The sequence below is a fragment of the Mustelus asterias genome, chromosome 10 (assembly GCF_964213995.1).
Source record: "Mustelus asterias chromosome 10, sMusAst1.hap1.1, whole genome shotgun sequence".
Lineage (NCBI taxonomy): Eukaryota > Metazoa > Chordata > Chondrichthyes > Carcharhiniformes > Triakidae > Mustelus > Mustelus asterias.
The window spans coordinates 65074000-65090644 of NC_135810.1; the positions used below are offsets into that span (position 1 = coordinate 65074000).

At 43.7% G+C, this 16645-nt stretch overlaps 1 protein-coding gene across 1 annotated transcript in view; it reads left to right on the forward strand.

Annotated features, from left to right (window-relative positions):
- Positions 1 to 4443: 4443 nt before the first annotated feature.
- ctsc (cathepsin C) overlaps positions 4444 to 16645 on the forward strand; it is a 30666-nt gene continuing 18464 nt past the window's right edge. The window contains exons 1-4 of the mRNA XM_078221813.1: positions 4444 to 4725; positions 6086 to 6231; positions 9405 to 9562; positions 15592 to 15747. Of these exons, the coding sequence (XP_078077939.1) occupies positions 4563 to 4725; positions 6086 to 6231; positions 9405 to 9562; positions 15592 to 15747 (623 nt within the window). The 5' untranslated portion in view covers positions 4444 to 4562. The remainder of the gene's footprint in view (positions 4726 to 6085; positions 6232 to 9404; positions 9563 to 15591; positions 15748 to 16645) is intronic.

Consider the following 16645-nt stretch of genomic DNA (forward strand, 5'->3'; position numbering starts at 1 on the left):
ATCTTGTACACCTCGATTAGATCTCCCCTCATTCTCCGTCTTTCCAAGGAGAACAACCCCAGTCTACACAATCTCTCCTCATAGCTAAGACCCTCCATACCAGGCAAAGGGACAGCCTGTTCCGAAAGCTAGTGGCTTTTGCTACCAAATATACCTGTTGGACCTTAACCTGGTGTTGTTAGACTACTTACTGTGTCTACCCCAGTCCAACGCCGGCATCTCCACATCATGGCTAACTTCCACAGTCAGAGAGAAAGCAAGACAGCGTAAGATAAACTTACAATAATAGCTATTTTTCTGGGACACTGTGTTTACTTGGTGGCTTTTTCCTCTGTTCAACTTCCAGCACTTGGTCCCACAGGACACACACAGACAGGCCCTGCGATAGCTTTTCAGCTGGCTTTTATCCCAATCTTTGTGTATTCCAAGTGGGAAGGTAAATCCACCAATCTGTCTGGGCATTACTCACAGGATCTCTTGCAATGACATGGTCATTATGTCCCTTTGTCTCTGCCAGTGATGGTAATGAGTTTCTGAATGCTTTAGAAATACCTTGTCTGCAAACAGGAAAAGGTCCCATTGTCTCTTGGAGAATCACCCTACAGCAATTCAGTCAGTGGCTGACTGTCCATTCTCAGGCATCTTTGGGTTGGTGTCCATTTTAAAAAATAAAACTCGGGTCTTATTTCATTTCAATACTTTGTGCATAATTCCATCACTTTTTTAGCACTGAGTTGAGGAGGAACTTCTTCACCCAAAGGGTTATGGATCTGTGGAATTCCCTGCCCAGTGAAGCAGTTGAGGCTACCTCATTGAATGTTTTTAAGGCAAGGATAGATAGATTTTTGAACAATAAAGGAATTAAGGGTTATGGTGAACGGGCGGGTAAATGGAGCTGAGTCCACGAAAAGATCAGCCATGATCTTATTGAATGGCGGTGCAGGCTCGAGGAGCCAGATGGCCTACTCCCGCTCTTAGTTCTTATGTTTTCTCTTCGTCATCATGACACTTACCTTCTCTCTGTCATTGACCATCCTCTTGGCCATGATGCTGAAGTAAAAGACACCACAAAATAAACATTCCAAACCAAATTTACAAAGCAAACCATGCCGTAATGCTATTAAACTGCACACACATAGCTTTGCAGGTGCCCCGTGTGAAATCTGCGATGACCAATCAAAATTGTTCTCAGCTGACGTCAGTGTATTCCTTTAGTACTTGGCTTTGCCTGCCCCTGTGCTCTCATACTGTGCGACCCCAGTAACTGCAATATGGTTGCTGGACAACTGCTGACTTTCAGCAGGAGAGACAGCTGATGGCTTTCAGGGCTGCACCATCTCGGCTGGCAACAGCAAGTACAATGGTGGAGCAACAGTGTAGGAGAATGAATGTTATCATCTAGAGAGAGGGAAGCTTCAGCTCCCCAGAGACTCTGCCACTCCCTCAGGCTGGCATCCCAGCAATCCTCCTGACCTGTTGGAGGACAAATTGCGAGATGGCTGTGACACATTGCAAGCTCCTCTGAACACTGGTGTCCACAAGGCAAGATTGAAATAGCCTGAGTTTTCAGGCGGCATGCTGAACCTACATGATGTCAATCTGTGTCCCTGCTGTAGTACCAGATGTTGAACATCAGCCATCAGATGCTGCATCATTGTGGAGTCTGCAAGTGTCCACATGAATTTGGCCACCACTTTCATGCAAGCAAAATGGGCTTCAAGCTCTATGCAAAGCTCTAGATTGTTACCGGACTCCTCTCTGCTCCTTGACATTGACCACAGCATATCCTGCAGGCCTTCCAATGTGTCAAGCATTTCTGTGTACACATCCATCAGCCTTTTTCTGCTTATCTGAGTTATTTGTAGAACTGATCCTCCAGCTTGCTGGCCCCTCTGCTATCCTTAACTCTTGCTCCCATTTTGCTAGCATGAAACTGGTGGCCAAATCCATGTGGACACTTGCAGACTCCACTGTGCTGCAGGATCTGATGGCTGATGTCCCAGTTTCTATTGTAACACAAGCAGAAGCCAATGTCTGGTACTACAGACCACTCCCACTCATGCTTAGTGCCTCATCACATGTAGATTCACCTCTATACTGCCTAAAGCAGTGATGGGCAACCTAGGCTAATAAGTGGGCCACATGGGTGGCCCTCCTTCATTCAGTGGGCCGCAAGACTGAAATTGGGCATGTTCCCTAACCATGACCCCATGAATACGATTACCTACTTTTAGTACACGCTGAATATTTCACAACGAGTTAGCGGTGGCACGGTGAAACAGTGGTTAGCACTGCTGCCTCACAGCGCCAGGGACCCAGGTTTGATTCCTGGCTTGGGTCACTGTCTGTGTGGAGTTTGCACATTCTCCCCGTGTCTGTGTGGGTTTCGTCCGGATGCTTCGGTTTCCTCCCACAGTCTGAAAGACGTGCTGATTAGGGCATTGGCCCGAACAGGCATCAGAGTGTGGCGACTAGGGGAATTTCAGAGTAACTTCATTGCAGTGTTAATGTAAACCTTACGTGTGACTAATAAATAAATAAGCTTTAGAAATGCTTAGTCTTTCATATATTAATAGAACTATCATCAACTTCAAATGGTGAAAACAAAAGAAATATTTACACTTTAGATGCAGAGGGAGCGCACAGTTCTCATGGTCAATGTTGTGTGCAGTCAGCATGCACCTCACTTCACTCACCCTTGCTTTACGTGAGTATCACTTCAGTCATACCGGTAGGAAAAAAAACGACTCGGATGGAAATCAGCAGAATGTGGCAACAATTAACAACATTTCTTGTGGAGCGCACTCAGAACCCAGATGGGCCGCATGTGGCCCCTAGGCTGCATGTTGTCCACCACTGCTCTAAAATACAAGAAATGTTTGTATTTGAGTGGATGGCAGGGACTATGAGAACAAATGACGGTGTCTTTTCCTCATCACTGATTTCCAGCTCTTCCTCCTCCACCTTAGCCTGGCCAGGTTGTAGTTCCTGGGTATCTGAACAAAGAAAGGCACAAGGGTAGGGTTTGTGATGAGGGGGTGAGGGGAAAGCACTCGCTGATTGCTTATACCACCTGCAGCTTATAAATCAGAAGAGGGGGATGTGAGAAAAAGGGATGGGTATGAGGGTATCCTCACTGTCAATGGTCTTTAATCCCAATGCTGGTATTGCCTCAGTGATGGTGAGCATAATCTCAGTGGAGCTGAGGACATACAACCGTGGTGGTTCCGTGCTGCTGCCTCTGGTAATGTGCCACCTCCATCTGCAAGGGATTGATGGGGTGGATTGAGTAGAGGCTGTTTCCCTGTGAGTCCAAGACAAGTCCTCATACACTCAGGATAAAGGGTTGACTTTTTAAGACTAAAAAGAGAAAATTCTTCACATGGACAGTTGCAAATAATTGGAATTTACTACCCAAGAGCACTGTGGATGCTCTGTTAATGAGTACATTAAGACAGAGATTGATAGATTTCTGGACACGTAATAAAAGAGGAATATGATAGGGCTTTATGGTGGGACTGAGGTTGAAGATGGCCTACCCCTGCTCCCATTTCTATTCCCTTGAGTGTAGTCTCAGCAAGCGAGGTCCTGACTCAGAAGTGTGTGACTAATACTTCGCTTCCTGACATAATCATGAGGAACTGGGGGGGGGGGGGGGGGCAGGGTGACCACAACCTGACAACATCAGCAAGCACACTCAACTTCAGCGCAGAGAGCAAATGCTTGGTTGTAATCAGGAAGTCTGGTTCAGTGTTCTCAGTGTGAATCACTAGAACTGGGTAACAGTTTATTTGAAATTCAGACTACCCACACACAGCAGCAGTTCTGAGTAACTGTGATCAGCTGCCCACTTTGTAAAACTAGTCTGACTTTGAAAGGTGAAGTCAGCCGGACTCCTGAGACAAGCTATCGTTTCCACACATTTGCATCTCTGACCCAGCCACTGTTTGCAACACTGCAACAGGTCCGGCGCAAAATGTTCAAGTTCGTCACACGTAATCTTTTAAGTTGAAATATTTCTCTCTTCGGATAAGAAGTCTCACAACACCAGGTTAAAGTCCAACGGGTTTATTTGGAATCACAAGCTTTTAGAGCGCTGCTCCTTCAAGGAATGCTGCTCCAAGGAGCAGTGCTCCGAAATCTCATCATTCCAAACAAACCTGTTGGACTTTAACCTGGTGTTATGAGACTTCTTAATGGCCAACCTCAGGGTTATATCATAGAATCCTGGTTCTTATCTTGAAGCACAAAACAGAAAATGATGTTGCCTTCATCTTATTTTGAAGCAGATTGCAACGTGAGGACATGTTCCAGTCACTTGTCCCTGTGGAGCTCCAGGAAGGAAACAAATAGGGATAGATCACCGCCTCCTCTCACACTCAGCAACCACTTCCTCAACACCAGCCAAAGCGGAAAAGGGAGAAAAATAAATCCCTCCCGGTTCATGTGACCAGGCAGCTGACTTTTGGGGCTGATCACATGAGCTGTGGTGTGTAGCGCTCTTGCTGCGAGCTTTGCTCCGATCTGTGTCTGCTCTGGCTGCCTCTCTGTCCGCTGCAGTGATGGGCCGCTTTGTGTGCGCTCTCTCCCTGCTCTGTGCACTCAGCCTGGGCACGGCTGTGGCCGACACCCCGGCGAACTGCAGCTACCAGGACTTGCAGGGGACCTGGCTGTTCCAGGTCGGTCTGGAAGGGCAGGACAGGAATGTTGACTGCACCAAGATGGGTGAGTTTAGGAGCTATTCACACCTCTAACCTCCTCCTATCCCTTTTACCCAATGAAGCAAAACACCCTTCCTCATCCACAGCTTTCATTCCTAACCAGCCAACATTGGCACTTACGGTTTAAACATTTTTTCTCTCGGTTAGGCTTGAGTTTAAAACGTTACCAAACTTTTTTTTATGGAACACAGTAATATCTTTGCCTCTATCAGAAAGTCTGGAACTTTTGTAAAAGTTGTCGAGAAAGATTTCGCTCTGTCCTGTAGGAAGGACTTTTTAGTTTTTTAAAAAAAACCTTTCCGTAAATCATGGACAAAGAGCTAAAAACATGAGGTTCGGTTTCTGCAAAGTGCTGCCTCCCAAGTCGAATTTCATTTCGCCCCAGGGCGGTTAGGACAGGCTAGAAACTGAAACTGGATCAGAAGCTAGCAAAGAAACCAGTATTAGAACAGGAAACATTTACTTCTGTAGATAACTTTCTGTCAGGAGTTCCTGACTCTTAGCCATTCTGAGAGTCTTTTGCTGAATCTTTGTTACTTATGAACTTTCAGGCCCTTGATAACTTTCGAAGAGGTTTGAATTCTCTAAGGCTCACATAACCAGATTACACGTTTTAAGACTTGCATCATATTTATAGCACACTAAAAACAACTGCCTACTGAGTAATGATTCATCACACTAAACCACAAAAAGTATATCTGAGATCCATTTTAACTCCCTAACACAACTGAAAATCCTGTGGTGAGCTTAAATGTTAAACAGTTGTAGTCTTTACAGGAACCAGCCCCAAGTTGCTTGCAACAGATTTGCTTCAATTTTGCTGAACCATAATGTCGAGTGTTTGTTTCCCTCTTTCTTCTGAGAATCCCTATACTGACATCCATTCCAGCAACAACTCCAAGCCATGCCAGGGCAAATCTTCCAGTGTCCTTAAATCTCTACTGGTTCTGTCTCCTTGATCTGAGAAGAAGCTGCCTTGTTTGTTTTGTCCTGCTCTGCTGTTTCCCTGGTTGCCTGTCTCTCTGTTTGTTCAGTGTCTCTGAGCTTTACTGCCTGACAACCTAGATGTCTGTCCATAACAAAACTGGCTACTCCTTTCATTGTGGCCAGATCTGAAAGCTGGTACTTGGGGGTTTCAGTAGGACTTGACCTGTGCCCCTCTCCCCCATGGCAGTCAGACCCATAGGCTATCAGACAGAGCTAGTACGAGACCTCATACCCATCTTAATGCAGTGAATTAAAGAAACAATTTAAAACATAACCATCTTATAAAACCTTGCCATTTTGACAATTTTGTTTGCAAAAGTGACGCTGAACAGATGCATACACACCAGTTTAACATGTAATCTGTTTTTTTCCTAAAGGCCATCCTGTAAAAAATGTGACTGTACATCTCCATAAACTTGATGTTGCTGAAGATGAGTTTGGGAATGTTGGTTTCTTCACTTTAATTTACAATCAAGGTTTTGAAGTAGTCCTTGGTAATTACAAATGGTTTGCCTTTTTCAAGGTGGGTCTCGATTTTTACCTATAAACACAGCTAAATATTTAGTGTTAGCACCATTGTCTCAATCAGCACGCTATGGCTTTGAGCACATCATTTATGCTGACACTTGAGGGAAGGGTTGCTGCGGTAATTGAGATGCTGCTTTTTAATTAAACTGTTAAACTGAAGTGTCCTTGTGTGAGTGTAAAGAATCCCATTGCTGAATATGAAGAACAGGATTGTTCTCCGGGGGGGGGGGGGGGGGGGGGTCTTGACCAGTGTCTTTCAATCAACCTAAACAGATTACCTGTTTAATTATTTCACTGTTTGTGGGACCTTGCTTTAGCATGAGAACACAGCGCGCAGATACAGCAAGCAATTAGGAAGGTATATGGCATTTGGCCTTTATTGCAAGAAAACTGTTCTATGTTCTATGCTTAAATTGCCCCTTAGTGTCCTGAGATGTGTAGGTTGGAGGGATTAGAACATAGAACAGTACAGCACAGAACAGGCCCTTCGGCCCATGATGTTGTGCCGAGCTTTATCTGAAACCAAGATCAAGCTATCCCACTCCCTATCATCCTGGTGTGCTCCATGTGCCTGTCCAATAACCACTTAAATGTTCCTAAAGTGTCTGACTCTACTATCACTGCAGGCAGTCCATTCCACACCCCAACCACTCTCTGCGTAAAGAACCTACCTCTGATATCCTTCCTATATCTCCCACCATGAACCCTATAGTTATGCCCCCTTGTAATAGCTCCATCCACCCGAGGAAATAGTCTTTGAACGTTCACTCTATCTATCCCCTTCGTCATTTTATAAACCTCTATTAAGTCTCCCCTCAGCCTCCTCCACCCCAGAGAGAACAGCCCGAGCTCCCTCAACCTTTCCTCATAAGACCTACCCTCCAAACCAGGCAGCATCCTGGTAAATGTCCTCTGCACTCTTTCCAGCGCTTCCACATCCTTCTTATAGTGAGGTGACCAGAACTGCACACAATATTCCAAATGTGGTCTCACCAAGGTCCTGTACAGTTGCAGCATAACCCCACGGCTCTTAAACTCCAACTCCCTGTTAATAAAAGCTAACACACTATAGGCCTTCTTCACAGCTCTATCCACTTGAGTGGCAACCTTTAGAGATCTGCGGATATGAACCCCAAGATCTCTCTGTTCCTCCACAGTCTTCAGAACCCTACCTTTGACCCTGTAATTCACCTTTAAATTAGTCCTACCAAAATGAATCACCTCACATTTGTCAGGGTTAAACTCCATTTGCCATTTTTCAGCCCAGCTTTGCATCCTATCTATGTCTCTTTGCAGCCTACAACAGCCCTCCACCTCATCCACTACTCCACCAATCTTGGTGTCATCAGCAAATTTACTGATCCACCCTTCAGCCCCCTCCTCTAAGTCATTAATAAAAATCACAAAGAGCAGAGGACCAAGCACTGATCCCTGTGGCACTCCACTAGCAACCTGCCTCCCATCCGAAAATTTTCCATCCACCACCACCCTCTGTCTTCGATCAGATAGCCAATACCTATCCAATCGGCCAACTTTCCCTCTATCCCACACCTCCTTACTTTCATCATAAGCCGACCATGGGGGGCCTTATCAAACGCCTTACTGAAATCCATGTATATGACATCAACTGCCCTACCTTCATCAACACACTTAGTTACCTCCTCAAAAAATTCAATCAAATTTGTGAGGCACGACTTGCCCTTCACGAATCCGTGCTGACTATCCCGGATTAATCCGCATCTTTCTAAATGGTCGTAAATCCCATCTCTAAGGACCCTTTCCATCAATTTACCAACCACCGAAGTAAGACTAACCGGTCTATAATTACCAGGGTCATTTCTATTCCCTTTTTTAAACAGAGGAACAACATTCGCCACTCTCCAGTCCTCTGGCACCATCCCCGTGGACAGTGAGGACCCAAAGATCAAAGCCAAAGGCTCTGCAATCTCATCCCTTGCCTCCCAAAGAATCCTAGGATATATTTCATCAGGCCCAGGGGACTTATCGACCTTCAGTTTATTCAAAACTGCCAGTACACCCTCCCTCCGAACATCTATTTCCTCCAACCTATTAGCCTGTAACACCTTCTCTTCCTCAAAAACATGGCCCCTCTCCTTGGTGAACACCGAAGAAAAGTATTCATTCATCACCTCGCCTATCTCTACTGACTCCATACACAAGTTCCCACTACTGTCCTTGACCGGCCCTAACCTCAGTCTGGTCATTCTTTTATTCCTCACATAAGAGTAAAAAGCCTTGGGGTTTTCCTTGATCCGACCCGCCAAGGACTTCTCATGTCCCCTCCTAGCTCATTCCTTGCTAACTTGTAATCCTCAATTGAGCCATCTGAACCTTGTTTCCTCATCCCTACATAAGCTTCCCTCTTCCTTTTCACAAGACATTCCACCTCTTTCGTGAACCATGGTTCCCTCACTCGGCCATTTCCTCCCTGTCTGACAGGGACATACCTATCAAGGACACCCAGTATTTGTTCCTTGAAAAAGTTCCACTTTTCATTAGTGCCTTTCCCTGACTGTTTCTGTTCCCATCTTATGCCCCCTAATTCTTGCCTACTGGCATCATAATTACCTCTTCCCCCAATTGTAAACCTTGCCCTGCCGTATGGCCCTATCCCTCTCCATTGCAATAACAAAAGACACCGAATTGTGGTCACTATCTCCAAAGTGCTCTCCCACAACCAAATCTAACACTTGGCCTGGTTCATTACCCAGTACCAAATCCAATGTGGCCTCGCCTTTTGTCGGCCTATCCACATATTGTGTCAGGAAACCCTCCTGCACACACTGCATAAAAACTGCCCCATCCAAACTATTTGACCTACAAAGGCTCCAATCAATATTTGGAAAGTTAAAGTCCCCCATGACAACTACCCTGTGACCCCCACACATATCCATAATCTGCTTAGCAATTTCTTCCTCCACATCTCTATTACTATTTGGGGGGCCTATAGTAAACTCCTAACAACAGTGATTAGTGGGTAAAATATGTAGGGATATGGGGATAGGGCCTGGGTGGGATTGTGGTCGGTGCAGACTCAATGGACCAAATGGCCTCTTTCTGTACTGTAGGGTTTCTATGATTTCTATGGTGTGCTAAATGCGAGTAACTGTTCATTATATTTTCTTCTTTCTTGATATGTGTTAACAGTACAAGAAAGAAGGTTCAAATGTAACCAGTTATTGTCACGAAACACTTCCTGGGTCAGTGCATGATACATTGGGTCAAAACTGGGCTTGCTTTGTTGGAAAGAAGAACACTCGGAATGTTCGAACTGATACCGTTCATTCGGAAAAGCATCTGTCACAGTAAGTATTGGGGGGTTTGTAAAATTAGCTTTTTGAATATATATTTACTTGGTGTACCCATTCCATTCTGATCTTGCGCCAGTCCTAAAATTAACGAATACAATTTTTTAATCACAAGTTTTCTGCTGCTGCCTGTTTGGTGCAAACTAAGGTCAGCAGCAGTGGCTTATTTACATGCTTCAAAAGAACATTGTCCTTTTTTGGTGAAACATTTCAGGCTTTGAGGAGGAATTGATCAAGCGTTTTTTTTATTTGACGTAAAAACAGAAATTGCTGGAAAAACTCAGCAGGTCTGGCTGCGTCTGTGGAGAGAAACCGAGTTAATGTTTTGAGTCTGTATGACTCTTCCGGTGTCTTTAACCACACACACAGTAAGGATGGTGCACGTTTCTCTACCCCATTTTCACTTCTTGCAGTCATTCAAGACTTTTAAAATAGTGGCCGAACACTTGAGTGAATGTTTTTATAAATTAACAAAGCTGGACACTTTTAGTTTGAAAACATTGTTACAATTGCTGTAGAGACTGATAACTTTAAAAAAGAAATTGAACTTCCAGCGACTAGTTGAACGGATCACAAAACAGATTTTCAAATTTTAGGATTACTACTATAGCCCAAACTAAAAGCATCCTTGACTAACGACTATTTCAGCCGGCAGCTTGTACTCTATACTACAGAAAAGATTCTTCCCCCCACTGACACACAATTTGTCATTTAAACGACCAAAAATCCCCCTCTACTGTTTTTTTTCGACTGCTCCTTAAGTAGACACTTCAGTCTCTAGGAACCATTCCAAAGTGATTCTTGGCTCCTTTATTTTTTTTCTAGCTGGTTAGCTTCTAATCCCTGAGCTTGCAGTGTGGGTTACCATGGAGAATACTCCCTCCAGCTAAAGCTAGGTGACATCCCAACATCTTTTAAGCCCCCAGCTCTCTGGTCCCTGCAATCTGAGCACAAACTCCGACCTGCATTTTGCATGGTGAAAAATATGCGTTTTCCCCTTGTTCAGTTAATTGTCTTCTGCATCCGATGCAAAGCGTTCATATAATTAATTCTAAGTCATGTTTTGGCTCTGACATCATTGTAAGGCTCCCGCAGTGAATCTTGTCTTGAGTCCTGTGATTTTTGCTAGTATTGTTTTCAAACCTTTCCATGGTTTTTATTTTTCACTCTCTGTCTAATCTTTCCTTGCCCCCTATGCTTTTTCTGAACTTCGTTTAAATTTAATTTATTCACTTAAATGACCCTTCTGGAATTCCTTGAATTCTTAAATCTTCCAAGGACTATTTTAAATATTAGGCCAGAAAAGAAGTATAATTTAATGAGTGTCTTAAAGCAGGGAAGGGAGGTAGGGAGGGAATTCGAGAACTTGGGGCTTAGGCAACTGAAGGCAAGGCTACCAATTGTGAAGGAGTTAAAATTAGGCCAGTGTTAGGGGAATGCAGATATCAAGGAGGATTTTGGGGCTGGAGGGGATTACAGAAGTGGTGAGACCTTGGAGGGATTTGAAAACAAGGATGGGACTTTTAAAATTAATGTTGCTTGACTGGTAGCCAAAGTAAATTAGTCAGCAAGCACGGGTGGTCGAGGCATGGGATTTGCTACAAATGAAAACACTCGTGGCAGAATTTTGGTGACTCGAGTGTACAGAGAGTAGAATGGGAGAGAACAGCCAAAGTGCATTGGTATAGTGAAGTCTGGAGGTAGCTACGGTATGCATGAGGGTTTCGAGAGCAGATGAATTAGGATAGGTGAAGTCAGACAGGAACTGGAGGTGGAAATAGGCATTTAGTGATCGCACAAATGCGAGTTCGGAAGATCATCAAAGTATGCAAACCGACTGGCTTAATTTATAATCTCAGATTATTGCCAGAATGTCAGGAACTGAGTTTAGAGTGGGGACTAAAATCACCGGCTTTACTCCTGCAATATCTAATGGGAGAAATTTTCTTCTCATCCAGCACTGGATAAGCAGTCTGTTAATTTAGCAACAGTGAAGGACTCGAGTATTGTTGCGAGGGTACATGTGAAATCCAATGTTGTGCCTTTGGATGATATCAATGAAAACTAGGAGGGAGTCAAGGTTAGAACATTGGGAGAAACCAGCGGTAACATGGGAGCAGGAAGAGAAGCTATTGTAAATGATGCTCTGGCTACATTTTGGGTAAGAATGGAACCAGGTGTGAGCAGCTCTACACAGCTGGATGACAGTGGGGAAACGTTGGGGGAGGATATTGTGATCAACCATGTTAAAGGCTACAGACAGGTTGAGAAGGACAAGGAGAAAAAGTTTACCTTTGTTGCAGTCACAATAGGATGGCTTTTGTGACTTTTAAGAGCCATTTTGGTACCTTGGCTAGGGAAGAAATCTGGTCAGAAGAATTCAAAGATGGGAATGGATTTGGGAGGTGACAACATGTTCAGTTGGAAGGATGATGGTGTTGAGGGATTTCTTTTGGGTTTTTATGAGCAGGATGGCAACGGCAGATGTAAAGGAGAAGGACAACACTGGAGAGCACCATTTATAATATTGGCTAACATGGGCACCAGGAGGGGGAGTTGGGCTGTCAGTAGTTTAGTGGGGATAGAATAGAGAAAACAGGGGATGGGACTTGTGGGCAGGATGATCTCAAAGGGCCTAGAGGCGATGGAAGAGGAAAGCTACTAGGGCAGGGGAAGAATTAAAGGAAGTTTAGCTTGGTGAACGAGAAGGGAGAGACACGGTTGATTGAATTGTTTCAATCTTCGTAACAAAGGTCCATGAGCTACTCGTGCATGTTGGAGGTGAATGTGGAGGGGACAGGGAAGAAAAAATTAAGTAGACTGATTTCAGTAGAGAAAGGAAGCTGGGGGTTATCTTTGCATTCCAGGATTATCCTGGAATAGTGAGCAGTGTTAGATGATGAGAGCTAGGCCTGACAGTGTTTCAAGGGGTCAAGTCAGATTTGACAGCAGATGGCCGAATCTGTTGGCCACCATATCCTTTCAAATTAGTGCCTTTGGACTTGAGGGAGTGGTGGTGAGAGCTGCACCAGGGGAATGGCCGTGGTGAGAGAGCAGTGCATTTATTGGGGATTAGGGCATCAAACCTCGATGAGGCTGTCATTGAGTAGCTGCAAAAATGTTGTATTGAAAGGAAAACCATAGACTCGATAGTTGAGTTATTGAAAGTGCAGTTAGAAATGAATTGAGGAATTGATAGTCCTTTTTTTTTTCAGGTGTGGAATCCAATATGTAACAGTGACTGCTAATGTGTGATTCAATATCTTTTTGTGAAATACTGAATTTGGTTCACTTAAGTAAGCCAGTTTGTCTAATCTTGGCCAGACACCAGAACTTATTTGATGTGTTCAAACATATTCAAGCAGCTTCTGTCGTGCTTTTATTTTGAATTTCACTTGTGATCCATGTCTTTGTCAATAATAAAGAAGCAACTAAGATAACGTGTGGTGAATAACTGACTTGTGCAATGATAACTTGTATTTAATTGATGCTATTGGTACAGAAGAATGCAGAAGGGGAAATTTGGGGTGGATGTGGCACTGGAAAGTTTACAAAGCTGAGAGTGTAGGACCAGAAGAGGGCACAAAGAAAACTTTAGATCAGCAAAATAACCTCGGCTTCCCGTCTCTTCCCCCCCCCCCCCCCCCCCAGGTGCCTAGTGTAGCTCAGCAAAGACATTTCCAATGTAATTGTACCACTCAACTGGGCGATAGGGAAACAAGATCATTCCCTTGTAGCCAAAAAAGTACTAACAGGGTTATAAACTCGGAGAGATGGTGGATCAATTTTTCAACAGAAGAAAAGGATGAAGGAATTTTCAGGGGTTTGTCAGATAGTATTTGACACAAGTCCCCATTAACCTGAAATGGCCAGCTCATGCCAGATTTTGAGAATGAATGATCAAAACTGAGGACAGCAAGGTTGTTATGAAAAGGAAGTAAGTGAATTGTGTGGATCTTTACTTTAAATTGGTAGAATAGAAGAAAGAAAGATGGAAATAACAAAGGAACTCGGGTGAGACCGTTTACAGAGTAGAAGGAAACCAGTTCTGTGAGGTTATTTAGTTTAGTTTTCTAAGATAGTCAAATAATAAAGAAAGTTAGCCTGGAATAATTTAAATAGTGAACACAGTCAGGGAACATGCATTCAAACTAACATTCAGGACTGGTCAGCGAATGTTTCTTCACATGAAAAAATAGATGTATGCCTAAGGGAGGGAATTGGCCCTGTAATCCTTTAAGAAGCAAGTGAATGGGCTAAATGGCTTTTCTTTACTGCAACAATCCCAATCTATTGATAAATCGTTTCAAAAACAGCAAGCTTGGCATACTGTTGGTATAAAAATGGCTATTCTGACTGCAACAGTTAACCTCCCCTGAGCAGGTCTGAATATCCCTAAAATGATTCATGGGTATTAAATTAATGTTCTTTGTAAAAGTAAAGCATATTGCATGATCTCCAGTGCAGTCATTTTGTGAAGGGGGGAAGAGATGAGATTTATTGCAGAAACTGTTCTCCTGTTTAAATCTCATGGTAAGCTACACAGTAATAATTGACTCCTGTGGGTGCTCATTTCATCTGCTCAATAATAAATTTACTCGTAGTTGAAAATGCGTTTTTAAAATGAGATGTAAACGGCAATGGATTTCAACTAATATACCTTGAGTTGGAGCTGCTTTTTGAGAAAATCAATTGAGTTTGAGACCAATTGCAAGATCTGGTTAATCGTTTGGCAAACAAGGTGCTATAAATGGACAGCCATCTTGCTCCAATCATACTCTGTGATCTAAAGCTTAATACAAAAGTTTCAGTAACCAGTACATATAGCGACATTTAGTTTCACAACTAAATTGTTGAAACTGGATCTTAAAACATTGGATTTTGATTCGGAATAAGTCCTTTTAAAAGCAAAAACAGTCTGCAGCAAGATCTTTTATTGAAAAAAAAACACCATTTTAGTCTGGTCCAAACAGAGCCAAATGATTAACCAGATCTTTTCATGGCCTTCTGTGGAATGTCTTTGCTCAGTTGGAAAACCTATCCCTGACCTTCCTGCCAGTTCACCACCTTGTTCTCCTGCTCACATTTAATGTTGATCTGCCGAAATGTTCCAATGAAACCCAATGCGAATTGGAGGTACTTGGCCCATCTTCCGATTTAGGCACTTTACATTGAATCCAACAACGACAGACCATGAACTTTGTCCTCCATTCTAAATTCAACCCACCCCCCACCGTGCCAGTCTGTATCTTCTCATGTTTTTTCTTTGAACATTGAAACTTTTACTGCTATTTACAACTATTCTGGGCCAAAGCTTCAGTCTTTATTTCTATCATTACCACTCCTTGTCTTGTGTTCCATGACACCTTTGTCATTTAACCTCTCTCTCTCCTGCAATCTGACCACCTATTTTGCTCCCCCTTTTTAACAGCAGAAAAGCATCGCATTTCTACCTCTTCAGTTCCGAAGAAGAGTCATATTTGGACTCAACGCTATTTCTCACTTCACAGATGTTTCCAGACCTGTCGGGTTTTTCCAGCATTTTCTGGGCTTGTTTTTGTGTTTTCTATTAACTGGATAAAGCGGGGAAAAAACCCGTGAATACAATTTGGATAGTAGAAGAATTGTATGGGGAGGGTTCTGACATTGAGCAGAGGAGGCATAACCAATGCCCCTGCCAGATTGGAGTATGTCTCTGCCCGAGTCTCATTATATCCACACCAAGAATTATTAAATATTAAAGCCAGTAACTTGGTTGGGGAGGGAGCATTGGGGTGAGGTACATTGGGTGGAATAATGTTGAACTGCATATCGGAAATAAATGCTGCTGTCCATGTTTGTAAAAAAAAATATTTTATTCAACAAGTGGTATTCTTGTCTCAAATTGTCTTCTCTTTACTTTCCCTGGTGTAACAAAGCTTTTGCAATGAAATGCTTGTTCAGATGCAGTTTGATTTAATAATGTTTGCAACATGGGAACTGTTTTGATGGCTTCTGTTTCTTCCACCTCTCCTTACCCTGATTAGCCTGTCACAGAAACCCTATAAACCTAACGTGGAGTTTGTGAAAATGATAAATACAGTGCAGAAATCGTGGACAGCAAAGGTTTACGAAGAGTATGAAAAATTCACCATTCAAGACCTGTTTAAACGAGCCGGTGGTCATAACTCCAGGATCCCGAGGTAGGTTTTGTAATTCAGCAAAACAATGAGAGGTAAATCCCTCGGAGTAGCGATCAGTGTTGGCTTGTTACTCTGTGCCCAACTACTGAGAAATGTCTGTCACGCCTGACCTTCTGACTCAAACCGGGCAAGATCCAGGCACAGGAGCAATTCTTGAGGCCCAGCATTGCAATCCATGCAGATTGAAGAGGACGTACCATCTTTTTTTAAACAGCACCAGCTGCTGTAAACCAGAGAAATTCAAATATCCATTGAAATTGATAGGCCAGGGAGAAGGGAACTGGATAGGGTTAGGGGGAATTTGAGGTGGGGGGGGGGGGGGGTGGTGGGGTTTGGTTGGACATGACGGTGGGGATGTGAGGTGCATCTACAAGAAGTGTGATGGCAAACTCTACACTTACTTAAAAGAGTGCAACTCCAACAGCTCTCCAGCTTGACACCATCCAGGGCAAACATAAATTTGGCATCCCTTCCACAAACATTCACTCCCTCCATCACCGAAGAAAGGTAGCAGCAGGGTAAAAGCACTGCAGGAGCTTGCCATAGCTCCTTAATCAGCATCTTCCAAACACATAACCACTATCATCCAGAAGGACAGGGACAGCAGGTCAATGGGAACGACACCACCTGGACGTTTCCTTGCAAGTCACTCACCATCCTGACTTGGAAATACACCGCGACCATTCTTTCATTGTCCTGAAACTCCCTCCTTAACAGCGCTATGGATATACCAACACCTCAGTGACAGAGAAGGCAGCATACCACCATCTTCTCGAGGGCAATTGGGGATGGGCAATAAATTCTGGTCAAGCCAGCGATGCCCTGTCCGATAAATGTTGAAACAATTGCTCCAAGTGGCATCAAATGACATAGGGGAAATGGGCGAGTTCTCTGCCCT